General features: G+C 44.5%; 1 protein-coding gene across 1 annotated transcript in view; it reads left to right on the top strand.

Moving 5' to 3' along the window:
- CLMP (CXADR like cell adhesion molecule) overlaps positions 1-13,046 on the top strand; it is a gene marked incomplete at both ends in the record, with an annotated part of 34,199 nt that extends 21,153 nt beyond the window's left edge. Inside the window, 6 exon segments of the mRNA XM_080631739.1 lie at positions 7,243-7,400; positions 8,082-8,283; positions 9,059-9,223; positions 9,558-9,680; positions 11,232-11,373; positions 12,752-13,046. Coding sequence (XP_080487865.1) covers positions 7,243-7,400; positions 8,082-8,283; positions 9,059-9,223; positions 9,558-9,680; positions 11,232-11,373; positions 12,752-13,046 — 1,085 coding nt within the window.
- Positions 13,047-13,490: the final 444 nt, after the last annotated feature.

Below are 13,490 nucleotides of genomic sequence, written 5' to 3'. Positions count from 1 at the left end.
AAAGTCTCTTGTCTCCCCAATTTTCAGTGTTACCTCAGCTGATGCAATCTATTCCTTGGGTTTTGAAATTGGTGAGGAAAGATCTAATGGAAAACACTGTTTTGATAACAGTTTTGTTGCTGTCTCTTCTGGTTTGTGTTCTGGATTCTGCTTGGTGTCTGCCTTGGGCACATAACTTCATTTCTGCGTGCTTTCATTTCTGTGTCCGTGAACTGACAGCAACAATAGGCTCACTGGAAGGCTGAGGCCAAAGCATGCTCCTCAGACACAAGATGCCCTGGAAATTATTACTGAAACCATCTTCCCATGCTTTCAAGCCTCACCTGAAACCAGGCAAAGGAGTGAAATTGCTGATGTTTAGGGGTGGAATGTCTTGTTCTCTTGCTTTTCTCAGTTCAAAGCTGTGTAAGGTACACGAAGCAGCCCAGAGATGCTTGCAGAGAAAGGGAGCATCTGACAGCCATAGGTGCTTCAGCCCCCAAGGAATCTGATATGTACTGACAAGGTCTCTGTGCAGGTCTAATCCACACAGCTTGAAATCACCAGCTCATTACTGAGAGGCTTAGTTGAGCTGTTGCTGTAAACAGAAGGCACCTGGACCATTTTACTGATACAAATGCCTGCATCAAAGGCTAAGGAATTTCACACATCCCTCTGCACAAACACTCTGTGAACCATTAAATAGGAAGATGCAGTTCTGATGCCTTGTCTTCTGTTCTCTGGTCTCCAGGGATGTAAACCCAGAATCTCCTACTTGCACCTGAACTGAAAATGCACTGAGAAAAAGGAGAGCCACAGTACACAGGCAAACTTCCCAATGGTGTTTTCAGTGGCACAATTTGGCTGCTTGATTCTAGGAATGTACAAGTAAAACCCTTAGATTGCACGTGGCTGCTGGTTACTGCAGGACCAGTCTTTCACCTATCTCTAATAGAGAAATGCTGAGTTTTCCTCAGGGAATACTGCATCATTGCTGCTGGGGCTACTTGTGAGACCCAGATTTGCACTGGATGGACCAGGGCATGTGTGCCTATGGGCAGTGTGAAGACATGTGTGTTTGAATGCACAATCATGTGCACTGCTGCTGTGCTGGTAACAGCTATCCCAGACATCACTTCCCTGCTTCATCCAAGCCTGCCTGGGGAAGGATTGGTGCCCATGCTTCTGCAGCTGTTGGTGTTTTTGTTCGTAGAAGCCTGTGTATCACCAGCCAAATTCTAGCCCTCTCCTGCACTCTTGCTTACTTGCTGCAAATCTAAACCTCGGATGCTTTGCTTTGTGAAATGTGTTTTCTGCTCTCCTTGGGCCTTCCTAACTCATCTACAGTTGCAATTCCAAATGCCTCACGTCACCACTTGGAAACTCAGAAGCATGCAGGACTCTTCCCCTTTGCTTTCTGTTTCAAGAGCCTCCTCAAACCTCAGCCCCACGCACATGTGGCTCCCATTAGAGAACCTCTGCAATGCTATGTGCAAACGGATGGGGATAGGCTGCCCTCTTGATTTGAACACAGCCAGCCTGTTCCTGTGGGAGTTGACTGCTAGCTCACATGTTTCTTATTTGAGATGCTTTTGCTTCACAACCACATTCCTCAAATCAAAGGGAGGCAGAGGGGAGCGGGCTGCAGGCAGCATGCGCTGGGGGCCAGGTCTTGGTCACTTGGAGCACTCAAGCTCTCGGGAGTAGGTGACATTTGGCCTTTCTGTCTCTGCCAGCCAAGGAACACAGAAAGCAGATGTCCCAGAGCGCAGTCTTGGCTGAGTTAATTATCCTTAGGAGACTTGAGCCACCCCCATCCCTCCTCCCTTGTGCAAAGAATGCAGAAGAGCTGTCTGTAAGGAGACACCATTTCATGTTTGTTTTGGCTTAAAATGCTGTCAGCATAGGGCTAGTTGGGGCTGTTTGGGCTAGTGTGGTCTGGGGGTGGCGACCTCTTGGGTTCTCCTTACAGCTCTGGAATAAACCAACATAGCTATCCGCTGTCTTTGTTTATCCACAGCGGAGACTGGGGAACAGAGTGAAAGGGGAGATAAAAGCCTTAATGTGCATGTGTCTGTCATCATTACTGAACAGTAATGATGGAAGGAATGTTTGGTTTCTTAATAGCTTAACTTTGAGGCCTGCTGAGGTTTAAATATTTAACTGCAGAACTAGTGCCTTTAGTGTCTTTAGTTGACTTGAGTTTCCAAGTCATTAAAGCATCCCAAAGTTTCACTCAATGTAATTCTCTGGCTATAAAAGTAGTTGTCAACCTCCTATTTCGGCATGGGGAATTGTATATTTCCTTATTAAAAATGCTCAGATTTTGTTTATTATCACTGCAGTGACCACTGGATAGTGTGCGTGGGGCAGGCTTTTGGTTTTCCATCAGGAAGCTCAGTAAACTTCCCTCAAGGCTGGAGCACAATCAAATTCCAACAGATGTGAAACGTCTTAAATTCCTGGCATGAAGGAGTGGTTCAAAGTTGCGACACCACAGACTGTCCTGGGCTGCTTGTTTCTTAACTCTCCAACAGATTATTCTTGTCTATATCTAATATAGACACACTGTTTTCAAGTACTTGAGGGGAATGAATGTTTTTTAGCACAAGATGAAGCAAGTCAAATGTGCAGTTAAAGGAACACTCCAGGCCTGAATAATTCTCTGAGTATTTACTCTCTTTGGGCTCATTTAAACTGTTTAAGCCCTTCTCAGAAGGACCCCATTTTCACATAGTGGAATCACACCGATGTGGAAGTAATGTGTTAAAAGTATCCCAAGAAGGACTCGAAATGAGACCACAACGATGGTTACACTTGAGAACTTGTCTGCAGGGGACTGTTCTCCTTTCAGACAAGATGTGATGTGCCTCGACAACAGTGGCCATTCACTGTTCCCATCACACTTGCACCCAGGGAACACTTTGATGTTAATGAACAAAAGCAGATAGAGCACCTATCACAGGTGACATGGAAATCGTCCGGACAGTGCCATGAACTGTGTGTGGATATCATTGAAATTCCTGCCTTTGCTGTTGTATGGAAGAAGGTTTTCCTCGGCAGCTGATTTCTTTCCTGAGTTGTTTCCTTTCGGTGCTAGTACAGGATGTCTCGAGCTGCAGGAAAATTACGGGTTGCATTTGTGTAATGTCTCTTCATTGGCCATCAGCGCTTGGAATAGCCTGTTGCAAACGTCATCTTTGCTTAAAAAGCCAAAATAAGCTACAAAAAGTGTAGCTAAAGATTAAACTTCACAGATGTTCTAGAAACTGAAGTGTCTCAAGACCCGTTTTGGATAGTCACATCTTTAAATGAAGTTAGTATAGTCTGGGCCAAGCATCACTATGGATTTCTTGTATCTTTTGATTCTCTGAATCTTTTCTAGGCTGCTCCTCCTAATTCCAGCAGTTAATAGCACCACTTACTACTTTTTAAACAGTACAATCTATATTCAAACCTTGTTCTGGACCTAATGAAAGATTTAAATCTGTCAGCTCTTTAGCTTTTAGCACATGAATTCGCCTACAAATAAAGATGTCAGCAAAACATTTATTTTCTCTTTGATTCTGCTTGTATGTCTATGTACATTTAATGCTGGTATATATGTACATTTGTGCATATACGTATACTTATTGGATGGGCATGACAATGAACTGGGCTTTCCAATCTGGATGTGAAGGCATGGGTGATCATGTTAAGGATTCAGACATGCATTCATACTACTTTGAATGGATCATAATACATGGTAAGGCCAAATCCACAGTCCTAATCTGCTCAGCACTTGCTGCATTGCACAGGTGATGGCTCCTTCCCTCTACATCCATTTCAAAAGGCTGACTCTTACAATATACACCTAAAATCAGGAGGCTTTTAATGTTGAAATGGTTCTAGGAAATACTTTGACACCTTTGCATGAGAAAGATAAAGGATATTCCACATTCTTTCGTTTAAAATCTGTTATGGCCTGTTATTGAGAGGGGCAAAAAAATCCCTTTGTGTGCCCTGGCTCAATCTGTGCCCTTCCTCTAGTATAGCTGTGCTCATGCTGTTCGGGTACTGCCTGTTTCGGTGTGCTAGCTGTGGTATTGTTTGAGATGCTTGTTGCTCTGTTTCTTGGATACTTAAAACATCAGTGAGGGACGGAAAACAATAATCTTTGTCCCTTCTCTGCAGGGTGTTGGGTGAGTTATTGTCCTCTGAACAATAGAGAGAACACTTAAACATGTTACAATGGTCTCTTCGCCCCAAAAACAGAACATGGCATTGCCTGTGGTGTGTCAGCAAGCCTGCTGCTGTGCACATTTATTCCTCTCAGGCCCACGGCCAGTGCTTTCAAAATGCTGCAGTTGCAATAAGCTTAGTGTGCCTGCCCCGCAGGGAAAACAAAGCAGGCTCCTGAAGCCATGAAGCAGTTCCCTGCTTGCTCTTTGCATCACCAATTGCTGTACGCAGGATGTGGAAGGGAAAGAGGTGTTTTGGGGTAAGAACTGTGGAGCCTGCATACATGTGGCATTACTGAGCCAGGCTCTTGGATCCCACTTGTGGGAAAACCATCTATTGTTTGCTGGAGCCAGTCCTTAGGCATTAGTCTGGGTAGGATCTGCCCTCGTGTGGAAAGAGATGGAGCCGGTTGTGCATCAGGAGCAAGCTTTGCCAGACCTGCTCAACACATGGAGGTGGTTGCTGCTGTCAGGGGCTGTCCATAAGCAGACAAACTCCTTTAGTACTCACAGAAATGAAACTTAAACTGAAGCGGATAATAAACGGTAAAAACACTGTGAGAAAAATCTTATTTCTCATCTACACAAACACAAGAGAATTTCAAAGGGCTTTTATTCTTCAGTGAATAATAGAGCATTTAAATTAACCCAGAGGGGATTTGGATATGTTTTCTAATTCTTTCTCTTTCCTGAGGCATATATTGTAAATTCCAGCACATCCCTAAAGCGAAAATAAATAGGAAGTCTTGTTTAGAACCCTGCAGACCTTAGACTTCTTTCTGATTTTGTGGCCTTTATTAAAGATCTAATAAGGGCTAAAGGGACATGTATGGGCTTTTATAGTCAGACATGCCTTGGGAAAGTATGCAATGCGTGTGACAATCTGGTTATTGGTTCAAAGGGGAATCAGCTCCTAATCATCTCTGATTGCACCTACCTTTGAAAAACCAATCCCTGGATGTCTCCCTCATCTTACTTCCATTTAGAAGGTTATTCTATAGGCAGAGGGCTCTTTCTCAAACCCAGAGCATGTTTGCTGGGGGTAACAAGAACAGGACCAAGGTGAGAGCTCTCCTAAAAACAGCCTGTCCATAAACCCAGTCTATCCAAGCCAGACAGGAATAAAAATGATGCTTGTTATACTCCCACAAAGTGATTTCTAACCATGATCCAAGCTTTTAATGTAAAATTACACTTTAAAATGTAGAACATCACAAAACCTCCGTGCTCTGCGGGCACAGGGCTTTGAAAGCACTGCAAATGTGATGGGAATGCTCACTTCTGAGGTGCTTAAATTAAACTTATTGATCAGCCATGTAGTGAGTGTCAGTGTGTTAATGAAGCAGCCTGCAGCAAAGTGGGCTGTAGAAGAAAGCAGGCGCTCATCCTAGGCAGAATGTATAATTGTATTTGGCAGATGGAGCTTTGAGACTAGTGCATCCAGGGCTAAACTGCATTAGTTTTCCCTTTAAAGAAAGCAGCTGATGTGGCTGCAAAGCTTTCACTCTCACCAACTTGTGCAGAGATCCCTGGAGTAGAGGACAACTAAATCCTCTGCAGGACTCCACCTAAGTGTTTTATATACGTGCGCACACATAGTAGTGATAACTTCCATAGAAGTGCTTGGCAAGTATTGATTACGTATGAGAAGCTTAGGAGCTGAAGGGTGGTCATGTTAACTCAGATCTGATTGGGAGCAGGAGCAGACTATAACCAAGTTAGTCCTGAAGAAGCAGAAAAAGCTGAGGAACCATCATGTTAAATGTGATTCTTCATCCCCTCATGAACCTTCAGTGTTTAAATACAAGTATAGGAGCAAATCAGCCTATGTAAGCAGAGCTGCTTACGCTCTTGCCGGTAACCTTGCTATGTAATCACAGCATTGTGTGTTCAGTCACACATGTGACTCCCTAATGCTGCCAGCTCTCCCAGTGTTCAGCAGGTTCATAGTCCAAGAGCAAGATAGTTCATCTCACTTCATTCCACGGAGGGGGAAGTGGGTTTCGGCTTCCTTTTTGCACAGCGAAACTTAAAGAACAACCCAACTGCGCTCTGAAGATTCACACACAGCAGACACGTGGCGTTTGTGCCCAGAAATCCCTCTGGAAACTTGGTTGGAAAATGTATTTGGTGTTATAGGGATCCCTGTCCTAAATGCCTTTAATTTCCCATACCTCTCCTCCTTTGGGTCAGTTTTAAGTGAGTGTGAGTGTGTTCTCAGATTGGAGATGGGCAAAGCAAAGAATCAGTCCCTGATTTCGGTCAGTTTTAGCAGGGATGCAGTACAGAAAGAAGCTGAGTTTCACAATGACTAACGCAGTGCTGGTTAACCATCATGTGCCCTGCCTTCTGGTTCAGGTTTTAGGGAGCCAACGTGCTTTTTGGGTGTTCGTGGCGAGCATTTCAAAGGCTCTGCTTCCCTCTAGTGTTTCAGATTGGCAATTTCTCCCTTTTTTTCTCTCAATTTTAAATCCTGACAAACCATTTTTAACAAGTTCCGGGCTTTTTTTATGTTGCTATTCAAAGACACTTCACTGGCCTACTTGTATCGTGCTTTTCTTAATCTTACCACTCTTGTTCCCAGCCTGAGCTCTTATTTCCAGTGCTGAAATGCATGCAATGAGCATCATCCTAGGTAAGGGAAAGGGGCTCCAAGCCTTATCAGATTGGCATAGGAATAAAACCATGGGCTCTGAAGGTCTTCTGGGTGGAAATACTGCTTATGAATTAAGGTAAGAAAAGGTGAAGGCAAAACCAAGGAAGTTATGTGAAATTTTGAGTGCATAGAGGAGGTGGGTGCGACTTTAGCATTGACAGCTCTGGAGTGTGAAGCCATCTGTTCTTCAGGCTTAAATATTAGTGTGAAACTGCCTGCCTGTGTATCTATAGATGTCCCCTTTAATCAGCTGCAATCTGTCCAGGAAGCTAAGCTGTTGGGTTTTCTATGAAGCAAATGAGGAAGGATCCAGCAAAACCTACTCTAGCAACCCTTGTCAGCGCAGAGCTGCACGGTTAATCCCGGCCTCCAACCACTGTCTTTCAGCTTCCTGCTCTGTTTGGCTGTCCAAAGCTCAGACTGAATTCAAGAGAGTGGCTGAAGAGAACGTGACTTTGCCCTGTCACCACCGCCTGGGGCTCCTGGAGCAAGGCAGCCTGGATATTGAGTGGCTGCTGCACATCTCCGAAACAGTACAGAAAGCGGTAGGTTCAGCATCCGCTGGGAAAACCGTCTTGTTTCTGCATTGACATCAATAGCAGCCATTGATTTAAAGTGATTTCTGTGGTGATCTTTGCAGGTTGCTTTGATGAAGTAGTGTTAGAAAATACAGCAGGTTTGAGAGAGATTTATAGCATATAAAAGTTGTTTGATATTCACATATGTTGCGTTGTGTCACAACCGAGTTTGTTTTAACACTGCTTTATAATCACTTATCATTGGATAAACTTCATGATCGCCCTTCAGGTTTTCATATATGACCTTGGAATTTAAGGCCCAGGTTTTGAAACCTTACTTTCAGGAAAAAACATAGAGTTTAATGTCTGCAGTAACCTAAAATTAGCTAGCCAGAACCAGCCAAGACTAAAGCCTGTTTTCATATGTTGTGACATGAGCTGACATCTATTTTGACATCGTAGAAATGCTCCAGTATAAATCTCTAGCATAAATGCAGTTTATATATCAATCTCAGACTTGAAATGCAGCTTTGCTTTTCCAGCCTGCCATGGGCTTCCTACGTGACCCTTAGCAATGGTTCTTCACTGTGCAGAACCTTAGTCTGCAGCTCCTGGACATGCACTGATTTCTTGTCCATGTGAATGTAAGATTACAACTGGTTGTATATGTGACACACAGACACACCAGTGACTGTCTCTGTTCCTCAGGTGATCACTTACTCTGGGGGCCGTGTTTATGATGACCTGAATGAGGAACAGAAAGGGCGCGTTTCCTTCACATCCAACTTCCTTGCTGGAGATGCATCCTTACAAATCATATCCCTGCAGTCCAGCGATGCGGGGAAGTACATATGTAAGGTTAAGAATGCTGGGCAGTACGAATGGGCTCGCATCACCCTGAAGGTTGTAGGTAAGCACATTTCATTGTTCTTCCAAGGAAGAAAAATCACTAGCCTCATTTCCTGGGGAGAGATTTATTTCAGCAGGGTATAAATACACAAAGATGTGTCATGATCAGGTTCCACGGTCCAGCTCCATACCTGCCTTTGCATTTTTTGGCACAGGACAGGACACGGAAAGAGCCTAAAGAACTGTTTTGAGGCAAGCGTAACTGCCTTCAAAATCATACGAACTGTTCTTACCGCATTATCTCCGTGATCTCATCTGCCGACCATCTACGATCAAGCTGATATTCTAGCTTAGCTGGTGATACAGATCTCCTGCTGAAGACTAGGTTCATGTCCCAGGACCCCAAACTGATCCAAGTCCATGGAGGTGACAAATAAGCTGCTGGGGTTAACATTTCCTGTGGAAGAAGTGCTGTGGCCTGCCAAATGCTGTGGGGAGAAGGAAGAAATGGAGAAGTAGGGGGAGGGAAAGGATATTCTCTAAATAGTACCTAGAATAGAAGCACAATGATACAGCTCCACTGAGGCAAGTATCCAGGAGGCAAACTGCCCCGGGGTATTACAAGGTGTCATTTCTACGTCTGAACCAGCCAGCTTTACTTCTTAGACTATGAAGTTGCACACAGTCGCAGCTAAAGTCCCCTAACAAACAGCAGGGATGTAATTCCTTAATGCATTCCAGAGAAGCTGCTTAAGTGACGTACCTTGCCAAAGAAAGGCTTTCCGCTAAGGAAACAGCCTGACGCATTTGCATGACCTGTCTTCTGTCTCTTCTAGAAAAGCCTTCCAAGCCCAAGTGCTGGCTAGAAGGGGAGCTGTTGGAAGGCAAGGAGCTGTCCTTGCAGTGCCGTTCTGCCTCTGGCACTGCACCCATCTCCTACCGATGGCAGCGCATAAATGAGGAAGACAGAGCTGAGCATCTCCCGCCTACATCGAGAGTCAGTAAGTCAGATCACTTCCTCTTAGGGCTCTCAATACACTCAAAGCCAGATAACCACCCACATGTACATGCTCACGTACAGCCACATGCCTGCTTTTTAAATGGGGATCCTTTGGTGGCAGAGAGAGCAATGATATAACAGTGATCTCGCTACTGCAGCTGGACAAGGCAGTGCAGGTAGGAGTTTAACGTTTTGCTGAAGGCTGACAAATGATCTGTTGTGAGGCATCATTGATTGTTCTTAAACTGATTTGACCTGGAAGCTCAATCTGTGCTTCTGTTAAGCTTTCCTAGTCTTTTTCTTTATTAATCCCAGTGTCGTTTTTCCTGTTTCAGACATTTCTAATCCTGGGCAAGTCCTACTGAAGAATCTTACACAGATGAGCACAGGGTTATACCAATGCATTGCCACCAATGAGGCTGGACAAGAAACCTGTGTTGTTCAGGTGACAGTGCAGCGTAAGTGTTGGCACATAACTAGTATTTGCACCACTGTATGAGCAATGCTGCTTCACATCTGTCCCATCTCACCAGGTGAACTTGCCACACCTTTGCCCTTTCATACTTCAATCACATGAAGCTGTTCTCATTCATTGCATTTTTGGTTTGCAGACAGTCCTCTGTATAACCTAAAGTGGTAAATACATCATTGGGGCTCACATGGTTTGGTCTGTTAGAAATTGAGGGTTTCAGCATGACCAATGAAATATGAGGGGAAAAACAGTGAATGAGAGGTTCCAGAGTCCCTAGATTTTAAGGTACTTCTGGCTGGAGTGATTGCATGAGATTACTCTCCAGTATAAAACCTCTGTGTGAATATTCCATTGTTCCAACTTCAAACGACATAACTATTGCACTTGGGACAGTAAAGTGTCTAAAGGCAGCTGGAAAAGCTGACATGAAGTAATGTGCAGAATGAAAAGCAACTTTGGACGTAATTTGGTTTCAATCCAGACTTAATAAACTCTGTCCTGAACAACAGAGATTAAAATCAGTGTTTTACCTGGTTAACCCCGTCAAGGGTGTGTCCATGTCTAGGTAAGGAATGGAGTTCAGCACCACATTGAGGGCACATCCAAACAATAGCTTAGCAGGTTTTTATGTGCAGCCCTCAGGGGAGATCAGCAGGAGCTGGAATTGCTGTAATAAAAGCCTGCAAGCAGACAAGGAGATTCCATAGCTTTGGAATCTTGCTGCCCGGCCAGGCCTGAAATAACTAGAATATGGTCATGCAGCAAGGAGAAAACCCATTTCCCTCAGGCATCTGAAGTAAAAGCATCCAGGCAGCTTTTATGCCAATTGAACTGAATTGGCTTAAAACCTCGCTTTGGTTGGCTAAACCCTCCATAGGGACAAGCCTTAAGGAAACAACTTTAAACCAACCTAACCTAACCGCTCTTATCAAAAGAAGTTGTCATAAAGCATCAACTAAGGGCCCATATACGCTAGGAAGTGATCTCTCCTTAACTCTGCGATTATGAATGAAAAACACCTTGCACAGTGTGGTTCTCCTTTCCTCCTTCCTCTCTACACCCTCAGTTCACTTTTTCCCCCAACTCAATAATTCATAATGGATTGTAATAACTTCAGGGTGAGTTGGAGGAAAAGCAAGATCTCCATGGGGAAACATTTGCAGTTCAAACACTCTTTCTCTCGGGAACTGCTTGGTGCTTTGTTTCACATGCGAGTCGTCCTGTCTGTGGTTCTGTGCTCTCATGAGGGAATTATTCCTTGGAGAACTCTTTTTCTCTCCTTCAATTCTCACCCATAGCTAAAGGCAAAGCACTTGTGATCCCACCCTTCCAGAGGTGAATACCTTTAACAGTGTTAGCTCAGCTTTAGAAACAATGCCTGAAGATGAACTGGTCCAACCTCAGTGTGGAGACACACCTAAATAAATAGACTAATACATTCTGCTCTGATTTATACCCAGCTGTATTATGGACTAGAACCTGACCATATGACCCTAGTGAGAGTTTACCAGCTAACACACTTGTTTCTGGACCACAGATGCACAAAACATCGGCATGATCGCAGGAGCAGTTTGTGGTGTGGTGGTGGGACTTTCCCTCCTCCTCCTCGTGGTGAGGCTGACAATAAGGAGGAAAGAAAAGAAGAGATATGAGGAAGAAGAAGCACCAAATGAAATCAGGTAACGCCTTTGATTTAATCCCCCATCTCCCACCCTCCCTTCTTTCGGCTTCACACATCTTTTCACTACAGTTTTAAGTAACCTGGGTGTTAAGTGCTTTAAAAGGCTGTTCCAAAAAGCTTTTAAAGCCTCCCTAAAACATTAGTGACACATTTCTTGACTGTGAGAAACTTTGTGAAGAAATTCCAGAAAATTAGATAGATGAAAACCTCTTTTTTCCCTCTCCCCAGGACATATTAGCATAAAACTCAACAAAATATTCTGTCTCCTACTTGCCATTTCATCAGTTTGAACGCATTTGCATAATCCTCCCCAGTACTTAAACTCAACCCACTTGAATGTGGTTTTGAGAGGTGGTTCGTTTGTTTGCTTGGTTTTGCCTTTTCAATGGCAATTCCTGTAGGGAATGCTATGAGCAGGCAGGTCCTTCTTGAGTCTTCTGAACAACTGTGCTTCTGGATTTAGCTCCTCTGTGTGCAGAGCTGAGAAGCCTCACCCAGAGTGGGTGTACCAAGAATGCTGACGCATGTTCTTTGAACTCATCTGGTACATGCGTGTGAGGTCTGCTGCTTCACTCCCCTGAGCAGAGACTGGTCACCAGCCAATTGAGCCTGAACTCCTCAGGAAGGCAAGCCCTGGGTAAAGATACTTCCAGTTTTAGCTGTTCATGCCCTGGAAGAACCCCTCTGCCTTGTTCCATCCTTCTATTTGTAAAAGAGTGCACACTGTCATACAACATCTATGTACCGTTAGGCATCTTTGTAATCACTGAGTCGCTGATTACTCAGCCGGATGTCAGACTGCTAGTAAGGAAGTAGTGTCTGCTGGTTTCTTCCCTTCCCTTCTTCCTGTTCTCTTTGCTTTCAAATCTCTGGGCTTCAGCCTTTTGTATCACCTTTTTGTGCACGGCTGTAACCTTCTCTGTCTCTCTGGACCCAGTTCTTGCACTTCTCTTACTACCCACGTTTCTTTTTGTTTAACTAGAAGAACCGGTCTCATTCCCACCTTGGTCATTTGTCATTATGAGTAAGGATTACGGAGCAGACAGCTCCATCTGAACTGTCTGCACTGACACCCGGCATTCAACCACATTCAACCACATTCAACCACAGACCTCAAAGCTGCACACAAAGAGCCAGTCGTGTACAGCATCTATTCTAAACCCATATGACCAATAGCTCTACAGAGCAATAAGGAATTCAGTCTGAAAAGTTGCATAGCACAGAACTCTGAAAGCCCTGTACCATGCTCAAAGTGCTGGACAAGTATGTCCTGGTGATGAGAAGCTTCAGTAAGCAAGTTATTGCAACAATTCAGTCTGGTTGATTGTCTTCAGTGTTCCCATGGTATCTGAGCCCTGTTGTCTGTTTGATTGCAGAGAAGATGCAGAGGCACCCAAGGCCCATCTGGTCAAGCCCAGTTCCTCTTCCTCTGGTTCCAGGAGCTCGCGCTCAGGCTCCTCCTCAACCAGGTCGACAGCCAACAGTGCCTCCCGCAGCCAACGGACTTTGTCGACGGAAGCTACTCCCCATCTAACTCCTCCCCAGTACAGCCAGAGGGAGGCGGAAGGGAAAGAACCTGAGCCCAAGAAAGTCGACTACACCAACCTGATGAAGATGGGAGCCACGCTGGTCATGGTGCCAGCCCAAAGCCGAGCGTTCCAGACAGTGTGACTGCCCACCAGCTGTCTGGAGACTCCTGCTGTCCAGAAACACTTCACGTACCACCAGCCACATAGGAATTGTTAGGTTAGCTAGTTATCTTCCTGGTCAGCTTAACTTTAATCACTTGTGATCATTCACACCACAGGGAGCCCTCCCACTCTACTCTTTCTTACATCTTCCAGCACTGAGGTTCTGGGACAGGATTATTTTCTGAAGAAAGATATATTTGAAGGGAAAAGGAGCCTTATTTATAAGTTATCTCTGTTGGAAATACGCCACTGAGCATTTACAAGGTACAACAGCAAAGCGCTGTACAAATGAAGTGAAGCCAAACCTCAGGACTTTATAAAAGGGAGCAACAGAGACATAAAGATGCAAAATATTCCAGCGAGGTTTTTGTGGGAAAGTCTCTCGTGGAGAACTTTCTCAAGGATGCGTTGTCTCACCTGAAGA

This window comes from Psittacula echo (assembly GCF_963264785.1).
Source record: "Psittacula echo genome assembly, chromosome: 18".
Classification (NCBI taxonomy): domain Eukaryota; kingdom Metazoa; phylum Chordata; class Aves; order Psittaciformes; family Psittacidae; genus Psittacula; species Psittacula echo.
The sequence above is the reverse complement of the archived record's forward strand: the minus strand, read 5'-3'. Positions and strand labels throughout refer to the sequence as shown.